The 26,830-nt window shown below is 42.7% G+C and overlaps 8 protein-coding genes across 9 annotated transcripts in view; 4 read left to right on the top strand and 4 right to left on the bottom strand.

The window, feature by feature from the left end:
- Window positions 1-26,830, top strand: part of LOC141810945 (NLR family CARD domain-containing protein 3-like) — a 482,659-nt gene that overhangs the window by 169,849 nt on the left and 285,980 nt on the right. The gene's annotated exons all lie outside the window — the stretch shown is intronic.
- Window positions 9,882-10,285, top strand: LOC141806899 (histone H4). The gene has a single exon (XM_074692606.1). The coding sequence runs from the start codon at window positions 9,893-9,895 to the stop codon at window positions 10,202-10,204; it is 312 nt and encodes a 103-aa protein (XP_074548707.1). The 5' UTR covers window positions 9,882-9,892; the 3' UTR covers window positions 10,205-10,285.
- On the bottom strand, window positions 11,364-11,732 carry LOC141806684 (histone H2B-like). Its single transcript, XM_074692324.1, has one exon. The coding sequence runs from the start codon at window positions 11,730-11,732 to the stop codon at window positions 11,364-11,366; it is 369 nt and encodes a 122-aa protein (XP_074548425.1).
- LOC141806288 (histone H3) lies at window positions 16,624-17,034 on the bottom strand. The gene has a single exon (XM_074691718.1). The coding sequence runs from the start codon at window positions 17,032-17,034 to the stop codon at window positions 16,624-16,626; it is 411 nt and encodes a 136-aa protein (XP_074547819.1).
- On the top strand, window positions 17,399-17,811 carry LOC141806364 (histone H2A). Its single transcript, XM_074691844.1, has one exon. It carries the CDS (start codon window positions 17,406-17,408, stop codon window positions 17,787-17,789), a length of 384 nt encoding a protein of 127 aa, XP_074547945.1. The 5' UTR covers window positions 17,399-17,405; the 3' UTR covers window positions 17,790-17,811.
- Window positions 20,591-20,962, top strand: LOC141806988 (histone H2B 1/2-like). The gene has a single exon (XM_074692738.1). The coding sequence runs from the start codon at window positions 20,594-20,596 to the stop codon at window positions 20,960-20,962; it is 369 nt and encodes a 122-aa protein (XP_074548839.1). The 5' UTR covers window positions 20,591-20,593.
- On the bottom strand, window positions 22,142-22,893 carry LOC141805951 (histone H1-like). Of its 2 annotated transcripts, XM_074691223.1 has the most exons (2): window positions 22,579-22,893; window positions 22,142-22,503 (listed from the first exon to the last, which is right to left on the bottom strand). In XM_074691223.1, the coding sequence occupies exons 1-2, from the start codon at window positions 22,891-22,893 to the stop codon at window positions 22,279-22,281; spliced, it is 540 nt and encodes a 179-aa protein (XP_074547324.1). In that variant the 3' UTR covers window positions 22,142-22,278. The 2 variants fall into 2 exon arrangements, with proteins under 2 accessions (XP_074547324.1, XP_074547323.1); XM_074691222.1 differs by having other exon boundaries at window positions 22,142-22,893.
- Window positions 25,121-26,018, bottom strand: LOC141806773 (histone H4). The gene has a single exon (XM_074692450.1). It carries the CDS (start codon window positions 25,915-25,917, stop codon window positions 25,606-25,608), a length of 312 nt encoding a protein of 103 aa, XP_074548551.1. The 5' UTR covers window positions 25,918-26,018; the 3' UTR covers window positions 25,121-25,605.

Here is a 26,830-nt window from a genome sequence, read left to right as displayed (position 1 = left end):
TTCAAAATGTGTGTGTGTCTCTCTTTGTTTACATCGGTCACAGAGTAACTTATGCATGGTGTTGAGTCGACAGTAACAGCGGAAACCGGTGATTCTTTACCTGTTTGTTTTTGTTATTTCCCTTTGTTCACAGAAAGTTTTCTCTTCACTCCCTCTGTGTCCTCTTCCTCTGGGAGTGTGGTGTTGCTGTCGCTGTCTGAGGTGCTGAACAACAACAGGTTAAACTGTTTTGTCAGTCATATCAAAGCTCTTCAAAGAACCACCTCATTTACCCCACGGCAGATATGATCACAAAGTGTTTTTACACATTGACCTGCAGCAGGCCACCCACTGGATCTGTTAAACAACTATATCATATTCTTGAATCACTCATACCCCAGCACAATGATAAATGACTCATCAGATTTTTCTCTCCTCTTTTCTATGTTAGTATTTCTATAAACCATTTAAAAATGTGGGGGTTTTATGTCTCTTGGGCACTAATACACTTAAATGTATCCTTTGTTGATGAATTTTCTCCTTAACAAATCTGTAATTAATATATTTTCCTATGGGAAATGTTAATACACTTAAATGTGTATTAGAAAAAAAGAAAGCAGCAGGTCAGAAATGCTTTGGGCTGTGTTACACCTCCTGCAGCAGAGCTCTTTGGCTCTTCTATGGTGAGCGCTTCACAGTGGAAAATGTTTATTCTCTTCATTATAAATATGTGGTTGAAGAGACTTGGACAGATTGCACTGTGGTGAAGAAGATACAGTGTGACATATTTCAGTGGGAACAGAACTAATAAGATGCTATTTTCCAGGTGAAGCTATGAGCTAAAGAGAAAAGGTGTGTATTATTTGCTGAATGAAAATGTTTCTCCTGTAAGAGCCTCTGTATTCAGTGCGTGCTGTAACAGGTTGTCCTACTAGACTCGAGCTCTTTGTCGTGTCTGATGATTGTCATGATGCACCTTGTGTTCACCAGGGGCCTGTACCACGAAGCTGGATCAAGTCATCCAGGATAACTCTACGACAACTCGCTGAACTTCACCGGATCTCTGTTATCCAGATCTGCTGTACGAGGCTCGTTATCACCTCGATAAGTGAATCTGGCTGGGATCTGTTTGCGCATATATAAAATGGCCGTGGTTAGCGGCCCCGGAGCACTTTCCACAATGGAGAAGAGCGCAGCGTACTTTAAGGCGGAGTAGCAGCAAATAGTCCTGCAAAAATACGAGGAGTATCGCAGTATTTTCCAGGCCAAGAGCAACACGACTGCGGCCTCCAGGGATTGCTGCAAAAAAATCGCCGACTCTGTGAATGCGTTAATTTCCAAAATGCTGATATTAATAGACCTATCTCATCATGTGACGACACGGGCAGTCAGGTCCTTATTCATTCGTGTTGTCAGTCAGTGTGTGTGTGTGATCAGCATCATATCCGACCTCATAATTAGAAAGAGTCCACTTTCCTACAAAATGAAACTTCATTGTCGCTGTCATAGTCACTTATTTTGAATTTCCTACGTTGCCTCACAATTCTTAGAGTACAAACAAAAGAATTACGATACTTGATCAAACTTACACGAGGCTACAACCAGCGCCTGAAGCATAGCTTGTTTACATTCCCTACAGCTGAAAGGAGGAGGGGGACGGAGCGCTCTGGCACTGCGCGTAAGGATACATGACCAGTTAGTTAGGTCCAGATAAATATTTATATTTCCGAAGACTTAATGCACTTAAAAAACATTTTATTTATTTATTAAATATTTTATTAGTTCTTGTAGGCAGAGAAAATAGCCTTCGTCTGTCCCTGTAAGCATCGATTTCCTCGTCACCAGCGATTAAAGTTTGTGTCTTACTGAGGGAGAGGAGACAACTTTCTACTGTATCTAATGTCCTTAGTGGTCACATAGAGCTCATACAACCCCACTTCAAAATAATTGAACTATCCCTTTAAGTCAATAGTAAATAAAGGACCTTTTACTTCAGCTGGAGTACAGTCACAGAGCTACTTCTACTCCTACTCTTAAACTTGAAGAGAGTATCTGTCCACAGTCTTCAAAAACTCTGCAGTAACACACACCGAGTGTATCTGTGTGAGAGACTGCCTACAGTCTGAACACATACTGTGTTTGACTTGCTGATTGTAAAAATCAAACTGATTGAGGATACAATTTTTGACTTTTTTTTTTTTTTTTTTTTTGCAAAGGTCTCATACACTGAACTCTTTCAGCACATTTCTCTGTTATTATTTTTTTCATTGGGTTAAAGTCAGTGAGGACTGTTTATGTTTTACTGCAGTTGTTCAGCTGCTTCAGTCCAAAGTCTAGAGCATTGAGGGAGCGTGCAATTGGCATGCTGACAGCAGGATTGTCTCGGTTTACATTGTTCAGGGCAGATGGCAGAAAGAGTGTATGGCGTTGTGTGGGTGAGTGTTTTGCTGATGTCAATGTTAGTCAGGGCCACTAAGTTCAGCCAGATGAGTTTGTAGGATGAAGATGGAGATTTGTAAAACTATACATTTTTGGAAACCTTACAATGTAACAAATCAGAAAACCAATGTTGCTATTTTTTTCCGACGTCGTTATAGCACCCATCTTGGAGCTTTAAAAATGGCTTCTTTCAAAAATGAGTTTCTCTATATCTTACCTCCTAGATGACCTAAATTCATGATTTCATTGGTTGAATCTACATTTTTGGGGGCAAGGCATCCAATGGAGCTGACTACACTGTGATTAAGACATATATGGGTGGGTATTTTGCATTTTAATCATGTCTTAAGAGTGTTTTACACAATAAAATAGCTGGCTGCTTTGATTGAAACATGCCTGGCTTTTTTTTCTGGCATTTTGTAGAATGGTCCCCCCAATAAAATAAAAAGGTCCCTATAGAGGCGTATATTTTCAGTTCACTCGATATGATACCTTCAAAAACTGTGAGCACAAATAATCTGATGCATGTAGTAATAGTTTTGACACTTAAATTGATGTAAAAGAAAGAGAACAGAGGTGTGTTACTAAAATGATCTCTCTATTTAAACTTCACAGCTTATGATTAATACAGAATAGACCATTAATTTAGGCACCAATAACATGAGCACCAATCACAAAAAATCAACAAGAAAATGACCAATCAACACGAGGCTGTTATAACAGTACTTTGCTTTGCATAAACATAACATCACATAGTGTTGCATAGAATTGGCATAATGAAGCAATCAGGTCATCATGACAATACCTTATATCCTAATTTAATGTTGATTTACTGTAGCTCAACTCTTATGTTGCCCTAATTCAAGATTCCACTGGCTTCTAAATTTTTGGCTGTGAAAAAAACAAATGGTGCCAACACATCTTGGATGAATCCAGGTATGTTGCTTTATCAGTGTAATGTTGATGCCAGGCCTACATAGCATGACCAAGGTAACTCTAGTTAGCAATTGCATTGTGTCAACTGCAAAGTTAATTATATTTTTAGAAGGAGTATAATCATCTCTTAATCAATATTACTTGTCAATTACACTCAACAAAAATATAAACGCAACACTTTTGTTTTTGCTCCCATTTTTCATGAGATGGACTCTAAGATCTAACATTCCTTCCAGATACACAATATTACCATTTCTCTCAAACATTGTTCACAAATCTGTCTAAATGTGTGATAGTGAGCCCTTCTGCTTTGCTGAGATAATCCATCCCACCTCACAGGTGTGCCACATCAAGATGCTGATCAGACACCATGATTAGTGCACAGGTGTACCTTATACTGCCCACAATAAAAGGCCACTCTGAAATGTGCATTTCTTTTGCTTTATTGGGGGTCTGGGGACTGAGCACCAGTCAGTATCTGGTGTGGCCACCACTTGCCTCATGCAGTGCAACACATCTACTTCGCATAGAGTTTAGCATATTGTCAATTGTGGCCCGTGGAATGTTGGTCCACTCCTCTTCAATGGCTGTGCCAAGTTGCTGGATATTAGTGGGAACTGGTACACGCTGTCGTATACGCCGGACAAGCACATCCCAAACATGCTCAATGGGTGACATGTCTGGTGAGTATGCTGGCCATGCAAGAAGTGGGACATTTTCAGCTTCTAAGAATTGAGTACAGATCCTTCCAACATGGAGCTGTGCATTATCTCGCTGAAACATGAGGTGATGTTCATGGATGTATATCACAACAATGAGCCTCAGGATCTCATCACGGTATCTCTGTGCATTCAAAATGCCATCAATAAAATGCATCTGTGTTCTTCGTCCATAACAGATGCCTGCCCATACCATAACCCCACCACCACCATGAGCCACTCAATCCACAACATTGACATCAGCAAAGCGCTCACCCACACGACGCCACACACGCCCACGCAATTCTGTTACGGCAACGATTTGGAGTCAGGTTAAGACCCTGATGAGGACGAGCATGCAGTTGAGCTTCCCTGAGATGGTTTCTGACAGTTTGTGCAGAAATTCTTTGGTTATGCAAACCAATTGTTTAAGCAGCTGTCTGAGTGGCTGGTCTCTGACAATCTTGGAGGTGAACCTGCTAGATGTGGAGGTCCTGGGCTGGTGTGGTTACACGTGGTCTGCGGTTGTGAGGCCGGTTGGATGTACTGCCATATTCTCTGAAACGCCTTTGGAGACAGTTTATGGTGGAGAAATGAACATTCAATGCACGAGCAACAGATCTGGTTCACAATCCTGCTGTCAGCACGCCAATTGCACGCTCCCTCAATGCTTGCAACACCGGTGGCATTTTGCTGTGAGTAAAAAAAACGCACATTTCAGAGCGGCCTTTTATTGTGGGCAGTATAAGGTTCACCTGTGCACTAATTGTGATGTCAGATCAGCTCCTATTGCCCTTCTTTGCCTCCTAACAACACGCCCCCTCCGACAGAGCAAGAAGCCGGCTGGCAGAAAATTCAACAAACAAGACAGTCATCCTCCTTGTAACACACAGTGGTAGCTCTTTCAATTGGACCGGCGCGATCAAAACCATGAATTAGCCGGTGAAGCAGGTCTGGCGTTATCACTGCCAGCTGATCAGAGCAGAGCCGACTGTGGGCGAGGCTTTACCTTTCTCAACGTGTCTTCACCAGCTCAGTTTACAATGCTAAAGATGTGTGGCTAACTTATGCTAAAATCTATTGACAGGGCCGACCAGCAGCGTTCAGTCATTAGCCAGTACAGGCACAGACTAACCAGAGTTATTCATCTGACATCTCCCACTGTGGTAAACAAAGTCATTACCTGTTCAACAGAAACTCAGCTGTCTCTGCGTCAGTCTTCAGTCCCAAATCCCTCTGCAGCTTTTTCCACCGGTCATACATTTCTCCAATATTCAGTCTATGTCTGCACCTGTATCGCTCATAATTCTACCTTGCTTCAGCCTTTTCCTTGAAACTTTTTCGTTTTCTTCCCCTCCCTGTGGAGGGAAACAGTAACAGCTTTCTGGTTTTGGTCTTCTCTTGCTCCGCGACGCTTCAGTAGCTGAGCAGCTAGCTGACATGAGAGGGGTAGTGGGGAAGGACGAGTAGAGACCATGAGCATGACGGTGCGAAGCGAGGGAGACAGGGGATTGGATGGACTGTGTAGATTGGACCATAGGACCATAACAGCCTTATAAATGTTGTTATTAAGATGTACAAAGCTTCCAAATCTTACACCATAGCTTTAAGAGACCCTCAAAGTTGATGAATGGGCAGGTTGTCTTTTAAGAGTTGTCTTTGGTCAGATGTGATAAAGAGTATGAGTGAAATATTACATTGTTTGGACAACATACATATCCAAATGACCATAAATTCCATTTTATCTTGTAAAGATGCAAAATAAACAACCATACATGCCTCAATTAGAAGGAAGGTCAACTCCATTGGATTCCTTGCCCCCAAAATTTAGATTTAACCATTGAAACCATGAATTTAGGTCATATAGGAGACAAGATATAGAGGAATTCATTTTTGAAAGAGGCCATATTTAAAGATCCAAGATGGCTGCCATAACGATCTCGGAAAAAATGGCAACATTGATTTTCTGATTTGTTATGCTATAAGGTTTCGAAAAAAAATGTTTAGTTTTACAAATCTCCATCTTCATCCTACATATTGACCTAAGCAACCTGACTATGTTGTGGATTGAGTGGCCCATGGTGGTGGTGGGGTTATGGTATGGGCAGGCACCTGTTATGGACGAAAAACACAGGTGCATTTTATTGATGGCATTTTGAATTCACAGAGATACCGTGATGAGATCCTGAGGCTCATTGTTGCATCATACATCCATGAACATCACCTCATGTTTCAGCAAGATAATGCACAGCTCCATGTTGGAAGGATCTGTACACAATTCTTGGAAGCTGAAAATGTCCCAGTTCTTGCATGGCCAGCATACTCACCAGACATGTCACCCATTGAGCATGTTTGGGATGTGCTTGTCCGGCGTATATGACAGCGTGTACCAGTTCCCACTATATCCAGCAACTTGGCACAGCCATTGAAGAGGAGTGGACCAACAGTCCACAGGCCACAGTTGACAATCTGATAAACCCTATATGTGAAGAAGATGTGTTGCACTGCATGAGATACCGACTGGCCCTGAGTCCCCAGACCCCCAATAAAAAAAAAAAAAGCACATTTCAGAGTGGCCTTTTAATGTGGACAGTCTAAGGCAGTGTTACCCAACCCTGGTCCTGGAGGACCCCTGCCCTGCATGTTTTAGATGTTACCCCACTCCAGCACACCTGGTTCAAATGAATGGCTCGTTATCAGGCTCAAGCAGAGCTTGATGACAAGCTGATTATTTGAATGACTGAACGAATGAATGAATGAATGAATGAATGAATGAATGAATGAATGAATGAATGAATAAATGAATAAATACAGGATTAAGGATTGCATCTAATGTTCTTATAACCCGTGATGGTTTGTTCAGTGCCGTACTAGTGGGGAAACTAAACCACATCAGTACATTTTGTTTTAAAAGACATGACAATGTTCTCCCTAACAGATTTTTAGACTTTGAAACATGTTCTTTGAGCTTTTCTGTGTGTGAACACCTGCAGCTGAACAAAACACGGAGTGTCCTACAAATCAAATGACTGATAAAATAGAAAACAATCCACTGCAGGTAAGGTCAGAAACAACAACAGTTGTGACAATGCAGGTCCCAGATATAAAGTCCTAATCTCCAGCTCTGTGGAGAGCTCAGCAGATGGCGCTGATCCGCGGAGGAGCTTTCAGACGCCTTCAAAGTTCAAAGAAGAAGAAAACATGCGCCCTGTCTTCTTTCAAGTTCTCAGCTAACATTTAAATCACTGTGACTTGTGAAACTGAAACTATTCATCTCTCCAGCGACCACCTACCTGTCATCACTGCCTTCAGCTTCAACCCTCAGACAACAACAAGGACTATATACAATTACAGGAAAGCAAACTGGGACACGTACAGAAAAAACATAATGGACAGACTCGCTGCTTTGAATCCATCTCTCCACCCAGAAAACTTGGACTCCACTGCAGATAATTTGGGAAACATTCTCACCCAAGCCCGCCAAGAAACTATCCCCAAAAAAACAACCAATACCCCATCCTCACCATTGCCCATGCACCTCCTCCATCTCATCAGCCAGAAAAGAAAAATACGAAGGCAATACATCCGGACAAGGACACCACAATACAAAACTGAACTCAACAGGATAAAAAATACAATTAAAACCCAGCTTCACATTCACCGACAAAACAAATGGACAGATTTCTACAAATCCCTGGAACAAGACACCAACCCACAAACATTCTGGCAAAAAATTAAATCCATCAACGGAAACACCAAAACAACTAATATAGCACCGATCAGACAGAATGGACAGACCTACACAGAAAATATTGACAAAGCAACCATTTTCTGCCAACATCTCAAAACCATCCACATATGCCCTGACAACCCCTTCTTTGACTCCAGCTGGAAAACCCAAGTTGACACTGAAGTATCCCATTACATAGCAAACCGCACCAACCTCCCGATGCTCCCCTCAAGTCCACACCCACTTACTAACCCTGTCGCAATAAAGGAAATTCAACAACAACTCAAGAAAATGAAAAACAAAGCCCCAGGAGAAGACCAAATACACACCATATTAATCAAACAAGCCCCCACCATCTACTTCCTTCATCTCAGCCACCTGTTCACTGCCTGCCTCATTCATGGACACTTCCCCTCCCCCTGGAAAACAGCAATGGTCAGAATGATTCTCAAACCCGGAAAAGACCCACACAACCCCTCAAGCTACCGACCGATCAGCCTACTCAGCCACCTTGGAAAACTATTCGAACGCATCATTACCAGTAGACTTACGACTCATATAGAAGGACTTGGACTGATCTCACTTCACCAAGCTGGATTCAGAAAAGGACGGACCACCACTGACAACACTCTCCGACTATCAGAACATATCCACCGAAACTTTAATAAAAAACATCTCTCTCTGGCCATATTCTTCGACATCGACAAAGCATTCGACAGACTTTGGCACAATGGACTCATCTACAGACTTCTCGACACCAACCTCCAACTCCCACCCTCCACCCAGTCACTCATTACCAGCTTTCTTCATCAACGCCAGATAAAGGTCAAGGTCTCATCTGCAATATCCACCCCTTTCACCCCCCAAGCAGGAGTCCCCCAAGGTTCAGTTCTCAGCCCACTTCTTTTCACCTTGTACGTTTCTGATATATATTACCCCCCAGCCACCGTTGCACAAGTGTCCCAGTTTGCCGACGACCTCTGCTACTGGACATCATCCAAATCACCTCAGCTTGCTGCCAAAAAACTCCAATATTGCATCACAGAAATAGAGAACTGGACAAACCTCTGGAGGATCACCCTCAACCCAAATAAAACTCAACTGGTCATCTTCACCCGCAACCCAAGACTCATGTCACCAAACATTACAGTCACTCTTCATAACACTCAACTTCCGATCAGTCACAGTGCCACCTTCCTTGGCACCACATTCCAAACAAACATGTCCTGGACCACCCACATCACTACAATCGAGCACAAAGCCAACAATAGACTAAACCATCTCAAAGCCCTCTGCGGCAAGCATGGCGCCTCACCCACAACAATAATAAAAGTGTACCTTGCATACATCAGACCACTCCTTGAATTCTCAGTACCAGCATGGATCACCGCCTCCAACTACCAAACCCAACGACTGCAGAAAATACAAAACAAAGCAATAAAACTGGCCTACAGACTACCATCTTTCATAAATACAGACTACATACACACACTCTCAGGACTCCAGACTATTAAAGACCGACATATACGACTGACCAGACAATACATCCAATCAGCCACAAACAACCCAGCCCTCAGCAAAACAATCATGGAAGCAAAGGACCTGATCAATACACCCCTTTCTACCATCATAAACTCTGATGACAAACAAACATGATACCTCTTCAACTCCCATCAAACCAATAAGCTCAACATGCAGCTGCCTGAGGAAATGACCACACACGCATGCACGCACACACAAAACCATTAAAATAAAAAAAAAAAAAAAAAAAAAAAAAATTAAAAAGGGTGTGTGTCTCTGTGTATATGTATATGTGTATATATGTAGAGATATGTATGTATGTGTGTGTGTGTGTGTGTGTATGTCTATATGTATGTAAACGGGTGTATGTGTATATATGCATGTGTATTTTTCCATGTCTTATGGATTATAATAGACAAGTGATTGCCTTGATCTCCATGTGTCTTGTGCCTTGAGTCCCCCCCCCCCCCTCCTCTTAACCAAACAGATGGACAGAAAAGGGCAGAGAAGCTCTGAGCTGTCCCACCAGGCCCAAGAGGAAAACTGCAACTACTGAAACTATTCGACTTTAAAACAAGCTGCATCAACCATGAGTGGAAGAGGAAAGGGAGGAAAAGGACTCGGTAAAGGAGGCGCTAAGCGTCACCGTAAAGTCCTCCGTGATAACATCCAGGGCATCACCAAGCCCGCTATCCGCCGTCTGGCTCGCCGTGGCGGAGTCAAGCGGATCTCCGGTCTGATCTACGAGGAGACCCGCGGGGTGCTCAAGGTTTTCCTGGAGAACGTGATCCGTGACGCCGTCACCTACACCGAGCACGCCAAGAGAAAGACCGTGACCGCCATGGACGTGGTTTACGCTCTGAAGAGACAGGGACGCACTCTGTACGGATTCGGAGGTTAAACCATTCATCTGACTGCTTATGACAAACAAAGGTCCTTTTCAGGACCACCCACTGTCCTCATGTGAAGAGCACATAATCCCTCAGTGAATGTTACTATTATTAGGAACATTATAATATAGCATTCTCATTTAACTCGGATTACACAGAGCAGACTCCGACCTGTCAGGTTCACCCACTCAAAGCCTGTGATGTTCACTCTGTACAGTGTCTGGAACCTGCTGGATGTGATCTTTAATATGTAAAGGTGAGGACTGTGTTCAGAAACAGATTCAAGCCTATTGTGGAAGAGAGAAAACCAAGGTGGTAATGGAGGGAAATCGTCTTTACAGTTCAAATCTTGTTAATTATAGTACTTTTCAACATAGTGGTATGCAGAGCGGACATTAGTTTCTAGATGTGCACATAGAAAGAAAATTCTTGCCATAGAGTCTTGAACATATTGACGTTTGTGGAGCCCAGCTTCCCCTTCTTTTTTATCTTCCAGCAACATTTCACCTCTGTGATCATTTATGCACCCGTTTTCTGTGGAATCCAGTGTTTCAGTCCTTCTTGTGTTTTTTTTTTTTAATTCAAGCTACGTAGATCATCAACCTGTTGAATAAATTACTTCAGTGTCCTTTTTGAGTGACAAATGTTTCCTTTGACTTTGATGTTTTTTGGCGTAGGGTGGGTGGATCGTCTCCCTTAAGTGGAATAGAATAGAATAGAATAGAATAGAATAGAATAGAATAGAACTTTGTCACTGCAACAAGTGCGACGAAGTTGCAAATTTTTCCTTCAGGCTCATCGTGAAAGCCTGACGGTCAAAAACACCTGGATGTAACCCGCTGTATAACCCAAGTATCTGAAACATTGAAACAGCCCTGAAAACCTCCGAGAGAAACTGCTTGACTCATTGCCACCAGTAATGAAGAAGTGATGAAATGACTCGCTTTAGCTGGAAGTGGATAGCTCTAAAGAGAGTTGTTGATTTGTCTTGTTGGCAGAGCTGGTAAACATATTTTACTCAGTACTGGTATTGACGGTTCAGTGGAGATTATTACAGATAAATATTAATGCACAGCAGTAATGCTTAACCAGAGTGAGGAATATACTCGTTATAGATGTGAGTGGGTGGCTCTTAAAAGAGCCGTTGGGTGGTGTTGTCAGCAGAGCTGTTTACTTGGAGCTGGTGTACTTGGTCACAGCCTTGGTGCCCTCGGACACGGCGTGCTTGGCCAGCTCACCGGGCAGCAGCAGGCGGACGGCGGTCTGGATCTCCCGCGACGTGATGGTGGAGCGCTTGTTGTAGTGAGCCAGACGAGAGGCCTCACCGGCGATGCGCTCGAAGATGTCGCTGACGAACGAGTTCATGATGCCCATAGCTTTGGACGAGATCCCGGTGTCGGGGTGGACCTGCTTCAGGACCTTGTACACGTAGATGGCGTAGCTCTCCTTCCTGCTCCTCCTCCTCTTCTTGCCGCTCTTGGTGGCTTTAGACACGGCTTTCTTGGAGCCCTTCTTGGGCGCTTTCACTGTCTCAGGCATATTTGCTGGCTGTTCACTCAGACCATGAGGTGCCGCAGCCGGGGGCACTTTTCTAAAGGCTCCTCCATGCAGATAAAGCCGTGCTGCAGCTCATGCAGGATTGGCTGGGACTGGGGTTTTGGACTGGGGTCCGAACTGAGGGGGGAGGTTTTGGCTTTGTCTCAAATCCTCGAGCAGTTAACGCTTCATCCGTGCGCCGTGCGCCAAATTTCTTTGTGCGTCTTGATCCAGTCATCAGTTGTGTCTTTTTTTTTTCGTTTGAGCATGAATTGAATGTCCCGAGTCTCACAGAAAACAGCACAGAGAATGAGAAGAGACACTTTCTGCAGTTTAAAAAGAGTTCGGAAAAAAGGAAATCAAGTTTCAGCCGCTCCATCAGACTTTCTGATAGCACGGGAGGGTTTGGAGATAATTTTCTGTCTGTGACAAAGGCTTTGTGCAGTTTGTCAGATTTATGTCTGATCTGAATTAATCAAGAGTTATCACTCCAACAAACAGCTCCAAACTCTTACTAATAATAACTAACAATCAGGGTTTACTTTTCCCCAGCGTTGAGCATGCATGCGCCAAAACACAAGCACTCAACTATTATAATCAAATGAAAATTATCAAATTATTATTGAATTATTACACTAAATATCATTGCATTAAGTTTTTCTGTGACATCAGAGTTTGACTATAAATTCGACCTTTGTTTTTTTTTTTTTCTTTTCAGCATCAAAATCAGACTTTGTATTTCAAAAAACATCAAATTTCTAGCACTAATTGTTTTTTCTTCCTTAAGTTTGGTTTCAGTGTTGACAAAAATTCGAATTCATTAAGCAGTTGGTTTTAAATCCTTAATTAGAAGTGCTCTGTAAAGAAATTTGTGGGGGGTTTTTATTTTTATTATTTATTTTTATGATTTATTAATTAAAAATAATAGTAAGCAATATTAGTCCAAACTCTGGAGGCATCCATGGCAATGTGTAGATAATCATTTTTAGATTGATGATGATCTAGAGGAAAATGTTTATCCATCCTCATGTTTCTAAAACCACACTCACGCTTATTACACTTTGGCACTACAGTTACTCATCGCTCTCAGATCAAAAAAAAAAAACAAAAATTCAATGTTGGGTGAAGGTGGCAGTGCAACCACAGGAGGAGATTATGACTTGTTCCCTTAATGTTTAGGGAACATCAGGCTTTGTTAGGTTTCAGTGTAAACAAGAGGGAACGTTCTCCAAACGTTAGATCTTGATCTGGGTCTAACTAACCTTTAGAAAACCATCGGGTTACGTTCTCCTTAGGTTCTGTGTTACTAGAGCCAGTGTAAAAGAAAATGATGTCAAAAACTTCAAATTCTCAAAAAATTCAACATTAAACAAAATCATCAACTTCAAAATATTCACTGTTCAAAAAAACAAGTGTCAGATGAAGCAATGTCTTGTAGTGACAATGGCATCAGCCGATGGATCATCTGTCAGTCAGCTCTAACAGCTGTTTGTGTGTCTGCACATGTGCGCTGTCATCACCCAAACATAAACAGTAACAGAGCTTCATCAACCTGCTTAAAAACACTTTCACACAAAGAAAACCTGCTCTCTGTTTTATTGTGACCTGTCAACAAGCACACAGATCACTTCACCAGTAAAATGTTTCATTACAAGATTATTTATTATTCATTTAGCCTTTCACTAGTACACATCTGATTGTAACCCAGAAACGAATTAATTTAACTTGGGAACACTGGACATCAGTTATAGATCTCAGGAGAACAGAAACTGTGTTTTGCTTTACAAATCCCATGCTCATGAACAAAACTTTATAAACTCCTGAGGAAATGTAACAGGTGGAAATGTGTGTGTCACGTGAGCAGTGGGGTGTATTCTGAGATGATGAATTGTCTTGCTGTATATATTTTTTAGAAGTTTGATTTATTTTAAGTCAAACTTTTTAAAACTGAATATGTCCAGAAATCACTGAGAGAGATTTTTTTTTTTTTTTCAAACTTCCTGTAAGTGACATCCAGAGAGAGCATAAGAGTGTGGCTCTTATCGTCTAATTCAAGGCACTTTGTCAAGGTGGATTTGTCAGGTGGACCTTGCGGGCCCCCAAAGTATACTCTTGATATTTTGTCCCCAAATTTACTGTTTTTATCAAAATCTCTTCAGGAGAAAAAGAAGAATCAGGATGTGTAACTTGATGAATAATATTTTGGCTTGTGTGCACCCCCTGATGAAGACTGACATAGAGAGAAGGACTAAATCTGAGAGGGGTGAAGAGGCTTTGCTTCTCCTCTTCCTCTCTCTGTTAGTCTTCATCCTTCTCTGCTTTATATCTCCTATCTCTCTGTTAGACTGCCACAGAGAAGATTCAGCATACCTACAGCCATCAGGCTTATTGATTTTTTTGCAAACAGAAGATGAGCTGACAGATGATTGAATTTTTCCATGACAGTAAACATACTGTACACAACTTCAAATAACTGTAATCCATTGAATCCATGCTTACCACAGTGACCAACAAAGTTTTATTGCCTTGACAGCTCATTTTCCATGAGGAAGGACATCATCCTCCTTTTTTACCTGATGTTGTTAAGCACCTCGGACAGCTACAAGAATACGACACTCCCAGAGGAGGAGGAGGACACAGAGGGAGTGAATTATGAGAAAACTTTCTGTTTCTGTAGCAAGAAGTAACAAAAACAAAGAGTCATTAAAAGTTCAACATCAAAAGATGTTTCTGTAGACTCCACATCATGTGTAAGCTGCAGTGTCATCCTATGATGTAAACATGAGCAAAACATGATGAAGCTGTTTGAACAGCCTAGATTAAACAGGAATCCCTCCTCCAGTCAAGACTGAAGCAGTTTTTCATGGTGTGAGTCATGGTCTAAGTCCTTACTTGGAGTTTTGTGTTAGTTCAAAGTCGACAGTCTGGGAAGCTAAAGCAGGTGTGTTTGAGACCCTCATAGAGGATCACATGGTTTCTGAATAACTCTTCCTCAAGCAAACACAGGATTTGTTTGAGTCTTTCATCAACTTCTTTGCTCTTAGACAATTTATCATTAGAATCTAAAACGATTCAGTACTTAAAGCACAATTCCTGCCGTGGTTATCGCTTTCAATTCCAGGTTGAAGGTTTGATGCAGGAGCTCCAAACCACCACTGTGTGGCAGCATTGGGTTGTTCAATGGAGCAGTGCTCTGCTGAGGTGATTGTTGACCTCTTGACTGGCTCATTAATCTGTACAAACTTTTACTCCATCGTTGGAGTGTCTATTTTTTGTTTGACGTGAAGTGAAATCATTATTGTAGGTAATCATAGGCATATATTCACAATGTCGACCATTGGATAATGATTTAGTGATTGTATTTGTGATGTCTTATCAAGACTTCTGTCTGATTCACATTTTCTAGGTATGTCAGCTCTTTAGTTGGGTGTTTTGACTTATTACACACAAGCCACCAAAGTTTTATTTTGTGAGGACATTCCTGTTGTGATGGATGTCCTGCTGCAGGTCAGTGTGTATGAAACGCTTTGTGAACACATCATCACAGAGGGGACATCATCTGTGTGGACTGAGGTGGTTCTTTAAAGAGCTTTGATTTAACTCACAGAACAGGTTTTACCTGATGTGGTTCAGCACCCTGGACAGCAGGAGCAGCGCTACACTCCCAGAGGAGGAGGACACAGAGGGAGTGATGGACTCTGTGGATGAAGGTAAAAGACACAATTGAAGAAACATTGAATCTGAAATGTTACTGTGCACTCCTCACTATGTGTGAGTGGCCTAACTGTGTGAGCATATGAAGAAAAATAAACTTGAAGAGAAGCAAAGAGAGAAACACAAACATCATGAAGCTGATGGAGCTGTGACTGGACAGGAATTCCTCCACCAACAAACTGAAGCATCATTAGTCGATGGTTCGACTGAGTCCTGAGTTAAAAACCCATCTGAGTGAAAAGCCTTCAGTCAGGTAAGTGAGCTTGAAAACAGGAGTTGGGACAATTGAAGATGATCACATGAGATGTGAGGAACAACTCCTCCAGCCACCACAGGGTTAGTCTATGTATCACAATCTTAACTTTATCTCTCTCTCTTTGTTGCATCGGCCACAGTCGTCACCCAGCGCAGGCCCTCTCCTCCGTGGAGGGGGTAGGAATCCTGGCATGGCTAGCTACCTTGGCACAACACCGGCCCAACCGTTCATAGTAAAAGCAGCACAGATCACGGCTCCTGAACAAACTGTCCCTGGAAGGGAGCTGCAGCTCAGCATGCAGAGGGGGATTGGAGACGGATGTCCAGTTTTTTGAAATAAACATTTCCTGGAGCAGGTTTAAGTGATCTATGCTACACTAATGTAGCTTCACCTGCTTCCATGCACAGAGAAAGCTTGTGTGATGATGATCCTGAAGTCATTCAGCTAACTGAGTTAGCCTGGAGGAACAGGGCTCTGGTCCACGTGTATTTGGTAGCCCAGTACGGGAGAAGCAATGGAGAACTTCTTCTAAGTTAGCAAACACTCTTGGGTCTAAAAGATATGTTATTAACTCAGTGTAGAGCTCATGCAGACCCTCAGTGATAGCTGCTGTTAGTTTGTTTGACAGGGGACTGCTGAGTCCAACCGTGACTTGACCATCGCAAGTCCCATCCACTGAGATAGATTGATGAGAGTGACAGATAAAATTAATTCATGATGTGCTGCGTGAGGGGGCCATTAATTAATTAAAGAAATACATTGTTAATTGATTGAATGAGTGATTCATAGGAGAAAGATGCATTGCATGTTGTGTGTGTTTGAGACTTCCGTTTGATTGATATTTTCAGCGGGATTTGGGCTCTTTTGTTGGAGTGGTGGCTCTTAAAAGAGCCTTTGTGTTGTTGTTATTGAGCTGCAGACAGTCTAAGCTCTCTCTCCACGGATGCGGCGGGCCAACTGGATGTCTTTGGGCATGATGGTGACTCTCTTGGCGTGGATGGCGCACAGGTTGGTGTCCTCGAACAGCCCCACCAGGTAAGCCTCGCTGGCCTCCTGCAGAGCCATGACAGCAGAGCTCTGGAAGCGCAGGTCGGTCTTGAAGTCCTGAGCGATTTCTCGGACCAGGCGCTGGAAGGGCAGCTTGCGGATGAGCAGCTCGGTGGATTTCTGGTAGCGGCGGATCTCCCGGAGAGCCACGGTCCCGGGCCTGTATCGGTGAGGCTTCTTGACGCCGCCGGTGGCCGGGGCGCTCTTCCGGGCAGCCTTGGTGGCCAGCTGCTTCCTGGGGGCTTTGCCCCCGGTGGATTTACGAGCGGTCTGCTTGGTTCTTGCCATGATGTCTTCTTTCTCTGACTTGGAGAAAAATTTGGAGCAGAGAGGAGCCTTGCTGCTCTTAAAGCGGAGGAGCGGCTGTGAAACGGTGACGCTGCTTGAGAGCTCCGGCTGCTGATTGGTGAGAGGCCGCTCCTGGAGCTTAGCCCCGCAGAGGAGGGGGACAGAGCCCCCGCTAAGGCTCCGCTGCTCATTGGAGAGCGTGCTGGAGCGGAGCTGAGCTCGGACCGCCCTCTGCTGCTCTGCTGCTCTGCTCCAAGCCTCTGTACTGGTTGGTGCGTCGGGGAAATGCGCGCGCTCTCAGCCTATATCAGGGGGGCTTTGGGCCAAAGGGGGCATCATTTCTCTGAATCCCGAATCACGAAAGACTAATCATGAGTGGAAGAGGCAAAACCGGCGGCAAAGCCAGAGCTAAGGCCAAGACCCGTTCATCCCGTGCCGGGCTCCAATTCCCCGTGGGTCGTGTCCACAGGCTGCTGCGTAAAGGAAACTATGCTCAGCGTGTTGGAGCCGGTGCCCCCGTCTACCTGGCGGCTGTGCTGGAGTACCTTACCGCTGAGATCCTGGAGTTGGCTGGAAACGCCGCTCGTGACAACAAGAAGACCCGTATCATCCCCCGTCACCTGCAGCTGGCTGTGCGCAACGACGAGGAGCTCAACAAGCTGCTGGGCGGAGTGACCATCGCTCAGGGCGGCGTGCTGCCCAACATCCAGGCTGTCCTGCTGCCCAAGAAGACCGAGAAGGCCGCCAAGAAGTAAAGTCTCATACCTGACTGCAAACAACCCAAAGGCTCTTTTAAGAGCCACCCACCTCCACCAGAGAGATAATTTCCTACTCAGAGTACCAGAGAGTCAAGGCTTCACTGAAGAATGCAGTCAGACAATCTCATAAATAATCCATTGAGATTAATAGACCTACACTGATCACTGATCTGCGGCTGATTTGGTTTCATACATTATAAATGTATCCACTTTTATCCATAGTGTCTTAGTTGTGACTGCTGTCATCATCTGTTGTGTCATCATGCATGGTACTCACAGGAGGACAGCAGGCTTTCCCTTCTTCTGCTCACAGCTCACTGTGGTCATGATGCCACTGAGGGCCAGTTCAGAGCACTGTGATTTTGTAACGATAAGCTAATAATAATTAAAGATATTTTCCTTTCAGATGAGTAAAAGTACCATACTCTCAAGTTATAACTTACATCTAATCAGTTATTATACACAGTTACCTTTCAAGTCATCAAATGTTTTCTTGAGCAGTTTTATAATTATTTTTTAGAACAAATAGATGTGTATCAGATGTGCATAAGGAGATGTGTTGAGTCAAAAGTGTATCAGGGAATTAGTTGTCTACAGTAAACATGTTCCTAATAACAAACATACAAATTTCAAAGGTTCCCACTAAATTCCATTTTAAATTCATTTGGGTTGTTTTTGACCCATGGACAAAATCTATGCAGCTCATAGAAATAAGTAAGGAAAAAAAAAATGATGATTGGTGCCAAGCAAAAAAGAAAGAATATATATACTAAATACATGGCATAGCAAATAAAAACACATTATACATTATGCATTATTAATACATTCACTTCACAGAAATAGCACAGAAGCACTCGGGTCATTTTGGACCCATGTTGTGCAATAAAAGGGAAGTGGTTCAAAAAGTATTTTTATTAAAAAAGTAATTACAGAAAAATTAAGAGAAGTAAGAATCGTGTTTAAAAATTAATGAATAAATTAATAAAAATAAATAAAAACTTCACTGAGAAATTCCTGAAACCCTGAATGATAAAAAAATAGGTAATTGCTAAGATATTGCACATAAAAGTACAGTTCATTCAATTTGGACCCCGAGGAGCATCAAAGGGCTACTTAAAGGCTAAATAGTAAACAAATAATCTTATAATGATGCATTTTACTGGTGAAGTCATCCCTGTGCTTCTTCAGGTCACAAAATAAACAGAGAGCAGGTTTTCTTCAGGTGAAAGTTTTTTAAGCAGGTTAAAAACACAGACAAAGCTCTGTTACTGTTGTTAATGTTTGGGTTATTACAGTGCACATGTTCAGACACACAAACAGCTGTTAGAGCTGACTGACAGATGATCCAGAGGTGATCAGCTGACGTCATCATCACTAAAAGAAGTTGCTTCATATGACCTTTTTTTTAACACTGAGGTTTACTTTTTTTTTTTGGTGATTCTTAATGCTGTATGTTTTGGAGTTTGAAGTACCGTGAAATTTTAAAAAACTGGATATTTAGAGACATGATTTTCTTTTACACCGACTCTAGGAACACAGAACCCAAGGAGAACGTCAACCTGTGGTTATCTAAAGGTCAGAACCAAATCAGGACGTTCCTCTTGTTAACACTGAAACCTAACAAAGCCTGATGTTCCCTAAACATTAAGGGACCTTAAAGTTTTTGTTTGATCTGAGAACAATGAGTAACTGTAGTGCCACAGTGTAATAATCCTGAGTGTGGCTTTGGAAACTAGAGGATGGATAAACATTTTCTTCTTCATCATCATCCATCTGAAAATGATTATCTACACATTACCATGGATGCTTCCAGAGTTTGGACCAATGTTGCTTTTAGTTTTTATTTTATTTCTATATAGCTTTAATATTCAATTTGAAATATACTCTGTCATATGAAACTACAATATGAAAACTTTTAATATTTGTTGTAAGCTCAGTGTCCCTTAAACACTGTGTCATACTGTTGCAGAAAATCCACTAAAGACAGGCTTTAATATAAAGTTCATACCTGGGGGAAAATTGCTAAAAAAAAAAAAAAAACAGATAATCAGTTTTATAACAGAACACATCTGATTTAGGATTAAAAACCAACTGCTTAATCAATTCGAAGTTTTTCAACATTGAAACCAAATCAAAGTGAGACAAAATAATAGGTGCTAGAAATATGAAGTTTTTTTTAAAATACAAAGTCTGATTTTGATGCTGAAAAATTAAGCAGTGTTAGAAATTCACATTCAAACTCTGATGACACAGAAATAATTCCATTATTTTGGATGTTTGAGTGCTTGTGTTTTTCAGAATGTGTGCTCAACGCTGGGGAAAAGTAAACCCTGGTTATTAGTAAGAATTTGGAGCTGTATGTTCGAGTGATAAATCTCAAATAAATCAGACTAAATAATAATCGTACAAACTGAACAAAGCTTTTATCACAGGAGGAAAATGATCTCCAAAGCCTTCTGTGCTTTCTAAAAGTCTGATGCAGCTGCTGAAAACTTGCTTTTCCTTTTTTCAAACTCTTCTTATCATTCTCTGTCCTGCTTTTACTCAGAATCAGGACACAAAGACAAATCACTTGGTCAGGACGCACAAATAAATTTGGCGCACGGCGCACAGATGAAGCGGGAACCGCGCAAGAATTTGAGACAAAGCCGAAACCTCCCCCCTCAGTTCGGACCACAGTCCAAACTCCAGTCCCAGCCAATCCTGCATGAGCTGCAGCACGGCTTTATCTGCATGGAGGAGCCTTTAGAAAAGCGCCCCCGGCTGCTGCCCCTCATAGTCTGAGTGAGCAGACAGCAAACATGCCTGAGACAGTCAAAGCGCCTAAGAAGGGCTCCAAGAAAGCCGTGTCTAAAGCCACCAAGAGCGGCAAGAAGAGGAGGAGGACTAGGAAGGAGAGCTACGCCATCTACGTCTACAAGGTCCTGAAGCAGGTCCACCCCGACACCGGGATCTCGTCCAAAGCTATGGGCATCATGAACTCGTTCGTCAGCGACATCTTCGAGCGCATCGCCGGTGAGGCCTCTCGTCTGGCTCACTACAACAAGCGCTCCACCATCACGTCGCGGGAGATCCAGACCGCCGTCCGCCTGCTGCTGCCCGGTGAGCTGGCCAAGCACGCCGTGTCCGAGGGCACCAAGGCTGTGACCAAGTACACCAGCTCCAAGTAAACAGCTCTGCTGACAACACCACCCAACGGCTCTTTTAAGAGCCACCCACTCACCTCTAAAGAGATCCTCTCACCAATGAGATTAATAAATATGACTCAACTTTTTGTACATGTACCCATATTATTGATCGAGTGCCAATGCATTCAATTTCCCACGACCTCTTATGAGTAAACGCTCAGTGAGTTCATCCAGATTTGCGTGGATTTGGCGCCTACATCCGGGTTTGTATCAGTTATGACAACCACCCGTTATGGTGATATCCCATGAATCCCACGTCAGCATAGCACAGTTTGCTCCTCAGGGCTGAACTCTGCTCTATTACACCTTCAATGAGGATCTAATCCGAGCAGCGTGCTCAAAACCAAGCTGAGTTAACTATTGTCACATATATCTGATGTAGATCAGTCTTCACTGCTCACATTTCTTTCATTCCTGAAAACATCAAAGTTCAAATAAAGGTGTAGAACAGATGTGGTCTTTTTCTGCGTGAACCAGATTAATCCCTCTAATTTTAATTTTATTCAAATGATCAGCCCGTCATCAAAGTCTGCTCCAGCCTGATAACGAGCCATTCATCTGAATCAGGTGTGCTGGAGTAGGGTAACATCTAAAACATGCAGGGCACAGGGGCCCAGGACCGGATTTGAGAAACACTGCACTAAATAATCACTTTTTTTTTCTTTTTTTTTACGTTTACACTATCCTACCTGATAATGGATTCATCAAGTTGATAGTTTATAATAAATAAATAATAAGGAAAATGATAATCGATGTTGACATTCATTTTTATTATTAATTAATACTGAATCCAAGCCCAAACATCCACTCAGCCCACACACAGAAATCAAATGTTAGGAAAGGAGCTGGATTGGGCGGGAAAAGCGCGGACATGGCAACCTTGCTGAGTTGTAATAAAATCATGATTGTGATTCACATAGCCCCTGGAAAATGATCTCAGTCATGACCTAGTTCAGATTAATACTTGTTGCTGTTGTGTTCTAAATTAATCAGTGGACGCTGACACCAAGGGTCTGATGATGACATTTCCAGTATCAGTTACTCTCTATCTGCAGTACGATCTCTTTGGACATTATCGCTTATTCATAATCCACACCCACGGAGACTCACTTCTTCAACAGACTAATGCAAAAAACAAAGAAACAAACAAAAAGGGTTAGGGTTGGGAGCTGCAATGAGCGAGAAAAAAGCGGACATGGAAACCTGTGCTGAGCAGGAAATTGTCATTTAGTGTGAGAGGTGTGTGGCTCTTAAAAGAGCCGTTTTGTTTCTTAATTAGATGCTAAGATGATAACAGCTCACTTCTTCTTGGCTGCTGTCTTCTTGGCTTTGGGCTTGGCCACCTTCTTAGCGGGGGCTTTCTTGGCTGCAGGGGCCTTCTTCACGGCCTTCTTGGGGCTCTTGGCGGCCTTGGTCTTCTTGGGACTCTTAGCGGCCTTCTTGGGGCTCTTTGTTGCAGCTTTCTTGGCCGCTGCGGGTTTCTTGGCCTTCTTCGGAGTCGCTGCCTTCTTAGCGGCCTTGGGCTTCTTGGCCACTGCTGCTTTCTTGGCTGCTGGCTTCTTGGCTTTAGGAGCGGCTTTCTTTACGGGCTTCTTGACCTTCTTCTCTGCCACCTTCTTATTCATCTTAAAAGATCCGGAGGCCCCGGTTCCCTTGGTCTGGACCAGAGTACCCTTTGCTACAAGGCTCTTGACAGCGGTCTTGACGCGGGCCTTGTTCTTGTCCACATCGTATCCTCCGGCAGCCAGAGCCTTCTTGAGAGCAGCCAGCGACACGCCGCTCCGCTCCTTGGAGGCAGCCACGGCTTTGAGGATGAGCTCGCCCACGCTGGGGCCGCTCTTGGCCGGCTTGCTGCTCTTCTTCTTGGCCGCTTTGGCCGGAGCAGCGGCGGGAGCTGGAGCTACTTCTGCCATAGTTTACTCAGTTCAGTGAACGCAACAGGAGACGCGAGGAGGATTCTCTGGGTGTAGAGTTGATGAATCCTGAGCGGGAGGCTGTCCTTAAAGCACACATGAGAACCGTAGAGACTCAAGCAAGCAGCAGCTCGTCCACTCAGTCTGAAAGTCGGACAACTTGTGTTTTCTCTTTCCCTAAAAATGCTCCAAACTAAGTGTTCTTTAAGAGATCGAGGCTGATTGTTAAAGTAGGAGATACTGGAGCTTTTCCTCTTCACACTGAACTCATGTTTGTCTCTCAGGTTGTTGAGCTTTTGTTCAGGGAGACTCCAAACATCACAGATTGATCATGGTGATAGCAGCTGCTCATCGACTTGTCCTTCTCTTTTCTTTCATAAATCCATGTAAAACGCATCAATACACTAAAACGCCTTTCCTTTCTGTTGTTTACAAGTTTCTGTAGAGACACCAAAGTAGAAAAGTCATCTACTGGTCGTGGTTTGTTTAGAATATGGTGTTTTTGAGGAAGCAGCAAACACACTGATGTAGGCTGAGGAGTGAACAGTTTCTCACTGTGATTGAAGGTGACTCTTTGGACACTCAGTGTTAGAAATAATTGGTTTTAAATGTATAATGTGTGTTCGTGTGCACTTCTTTAACTGGACCTTTGTTTAAGCAGAACATCATGGACAAAATAAGTGACATTTTGAATTATTTTTTTTTCTTAAACTCTAAACTGTTCTCACAGTTCTTACAAATTTTGGGACACATTTGTTCCATATTTTAAGCATTGAATAAGAGAAGTCATCAACTTAATGATTTATTTTTATTTCACCCCACAATTATCTCTTTAAGTACTTGAACAACACTATTATCAATTTCATATTTTTAGTCTTTATAACAACTTTGTTTCAGTGGTTTTCAGGTATCCCAGTCTGAATTTCTTTCACTTGTGGATCAAACAAATAAAAGATCTAAAACAGAAAACAGTTCCTTTTGTCCAGATCTCAGCTTTAAAAATGTTTATATTAAAAATGGGAAATATTTATATATATCCCATTTTTCCACAAATAAAGGTGAGTTAAATTACAGGCCACAAGCTTTTTTATACACATACTTTGTTATTTCATTTGTCCGCTCATCGTAGGTTGTTGACCTAGTTGCTTGCATGCATTAGGATCGACAGCTTTTTTAATTAAAAAAAAGGAAAAAGAAAAATCAACAAGTGAAAGAACTCCCCACTAACAATGATCTGACAAACAAAAAACTAAAATCAAAATCAACCCGTAATTAAACTGCCCTTTATGTGATCTATGTTAACAAATGGGACATTAAAAAACAAAGTTTCATCTATTTGTTTTTATTTAAAAAAAAAAACAAAAACAAAACAGTATTTTGTATCTCAATTCAAAACCAAATATCAAAAGAATACACAGATTTCTTCGCAGCATTGATTTCTCACAACACTTGTATAAGCTTGAAGTTTGCTGCCTCACTACGACCAAACTTGTTTTTTCTTTCAGGTCATGGGGAACATTAAGAGCCATGTGGTTTCAGGAATTTTCTACTATTATGCAGCAGGTTTCTTGTGAGTGCTTGTCTCTTTAGGTAGAGGCCTGATGGTGTAAATATATCCGTCCTGAATTCAGACTTTTTCATCTGACACCTTTGTGAATTATCTATAGATAACAATAAAGCAGAAAAGTCCTCAGGCTTTTATTCGAGAAGAGCTGAACTGCTATCCATGAACAACAATACAGATGCTGCAAGACGATTGAAGCAGCTTTTGTAGCAGGTACAAAGGTAAAATATGGCCCCAAGACAAATAAAAAAAAACCCAAAAAACAATAAGTGTTAAACATAAGTTTAGAAATATATTTTTTTAAACATCTATGAAGCTTTTCAGTAAATATATTAATAGAACATGTACACGAATAACTAATTACTGACCCTGGTGTTGTGTCGTGCTAAGAAGATGCAGCTCTCACAGCAGCTTTCTCCAGAACAGCTGACTCCCAGTGTGTGGGAGCTGGACCCACACTTTTTTCCTTTGGTTGCTCAGCTCTTACTCAGTCACTCAGCCTTGCTCCTGGTACTTTCGTTTTTATTGAGACATGACAGCAGTGCTTGTGAGGATACAGTATTGTAACAAGACGAGTAGCAGAGAAGGGGGCACTACCAGGAGTCTTGTCTCCACTCAGGGAGAGCAGACACCTGTGAGGACAGCATGCCATGTTGCTTAACGCAAATCAAAGAGACACCTGCAAACAAGCACCTGAACCAGCAGGTGTCTATTTCTGTGCAGAGTGTGAAGAGATTTAAAATTTCCACAAAAGCACCAATTGCAGCACAAATGTCCTAGATGAGGAAAGTAGAGGGCTTCTTCTAAAAACACTGAATGAAACAGGGTTAATCAAATCACCAGTCATATCTACCAGGATATGATAAACCATGAGGCTCCAAAACGTACCAGATTAGGAGCAGCTTGGGAGCTGTGAGAGCCCGCTCTTCTTTGAAAGTAGAGCTAAAAAACAATATTTCAAATGGGGTAGAACTGTCCATTGCTATAAACATCCCCTCTGCTGCCATCCCATTATCTATCTACACAAACCCTCATCGATCAATCACAGGCGACACTTCGTAATTGGGAAAAATCTGCTCTTCACTGAACAAAGTGTGTGGCCCTGAAAAGGACCTTTGAGTTTTGACAGCAGCGTGGGGTCGATGGTTTTAACCTCCGAATCCGTACAGAGTGCGTCCCTGTCTCTTCAGAGCGTAAACCACGTCCATGGCGGTCACGGTCTTTCTCTTGGCGTGCTCGGTGTAGGTGACGGCGTCACGGATCACGTTCTCCAGGAAGACCTTGAGCACCCCGCGGGTCTCCTCGTAGATCAGACCGGAGATCCGCTTGACTCCGCCACGGCGAGCCAGACGGCGGATAGCGGGCTTGGTGATGCCCTGGATGTTATCACGGAGGACTTTACGGTGACGCTTAGCGCCTCCTTTACCGAGTCCTTTTCCTCCCTTTCCTCTTCCACTCATTTTCAATAGTCAGCTGTAGCGTACGATGTGGAGCTGAGACACACTGCTCGCTGTATTAAACACTGCATGAGGACGTGCCAGAGCTCCGAGGCAGCGCTTTTCTTCCTCCTCTCCTTTCTGTCGTCTGTGTGGATTTCGATGTTTCTGGTAGATCAGCGCCCTCTGCTGAATCAGTTTCTCTTCTGCTGCTTTTGCCCTGATCAAGATGAGCAGAGACGACCACACGACGACAAGTCCGCATCCTTTACAAGCGATCCATCAGTCGACTTTAAAGCACACAAACACCAAGATGGTGAAAACAGAGTAGAATCACAGCCTCATACACACATCTGATAGAAGATCTGCGAGTGAGAGGAGGTGTGATTTAAAGACAGCACGGTGGTATGGGAAGGAGTATCTAACAAAATAAGATAAAAAAAACACTTAATGCTAAAGTGATTTTTTTTTTTTTTTTGCGTGGTTTTGATGTTTATGATCTGCTGCTCAAAAAGTATTAAAATAACACAATTATACACACTCAATGATGGATAGCAAACAATAGTTACGTATTGTAACTCCAGATTCTATGAGTATAGGCTTCGCCCTTTAAGGCTATCGCTAGTGGGTTAAAGGCGAAGCAGGATGTAGTCAATGCCTCACTGGGTCCTCATCCGAAAAACCCAACATCAAAGCTTCCAACAATAAACTCAGGTCCAGTCAAGTCCATTCACAGAATTCTGTATCATGTGAACTCCTGTGCCCTGTATACGCAAACTGCGCAAAGCCAACTGCCTGATGATGTGTTCCTTATCAGCCTCCAGATAATGAATATTCATGATCCATAAGGGCTGACTCTGCTGGTCTGTTGCTGAAAAGCAGAGAAGACGACCGTTACGCATTGTAACAGTCAAACAATGACCAGAACAGACCCAAT

Source organism: Halichoeres trimaculatus, unplaced genomic scaffold, assembly GCF_033239565.1.
Source record: "Halichoeres trimaculatus isolate MK-OKI-2021-1 unplaced genomic scaffold, fHalTri1.1 fHalTri1_scaffold_2, whole genome shotgun sequence".
Classification (NCBI taxonomy): domain Eukaryota; kingdom Metazoa; phylum Chordata; class Actinopteri; order Labriformes; family Labridae; genus Halichoeres; species Halichoeres trimaculatus.
The sequence above is the reverse complement of the archived record's forward strand: the minus strand, read 5'-3'. Positions and strand labels throughout refer to the sequence as shown.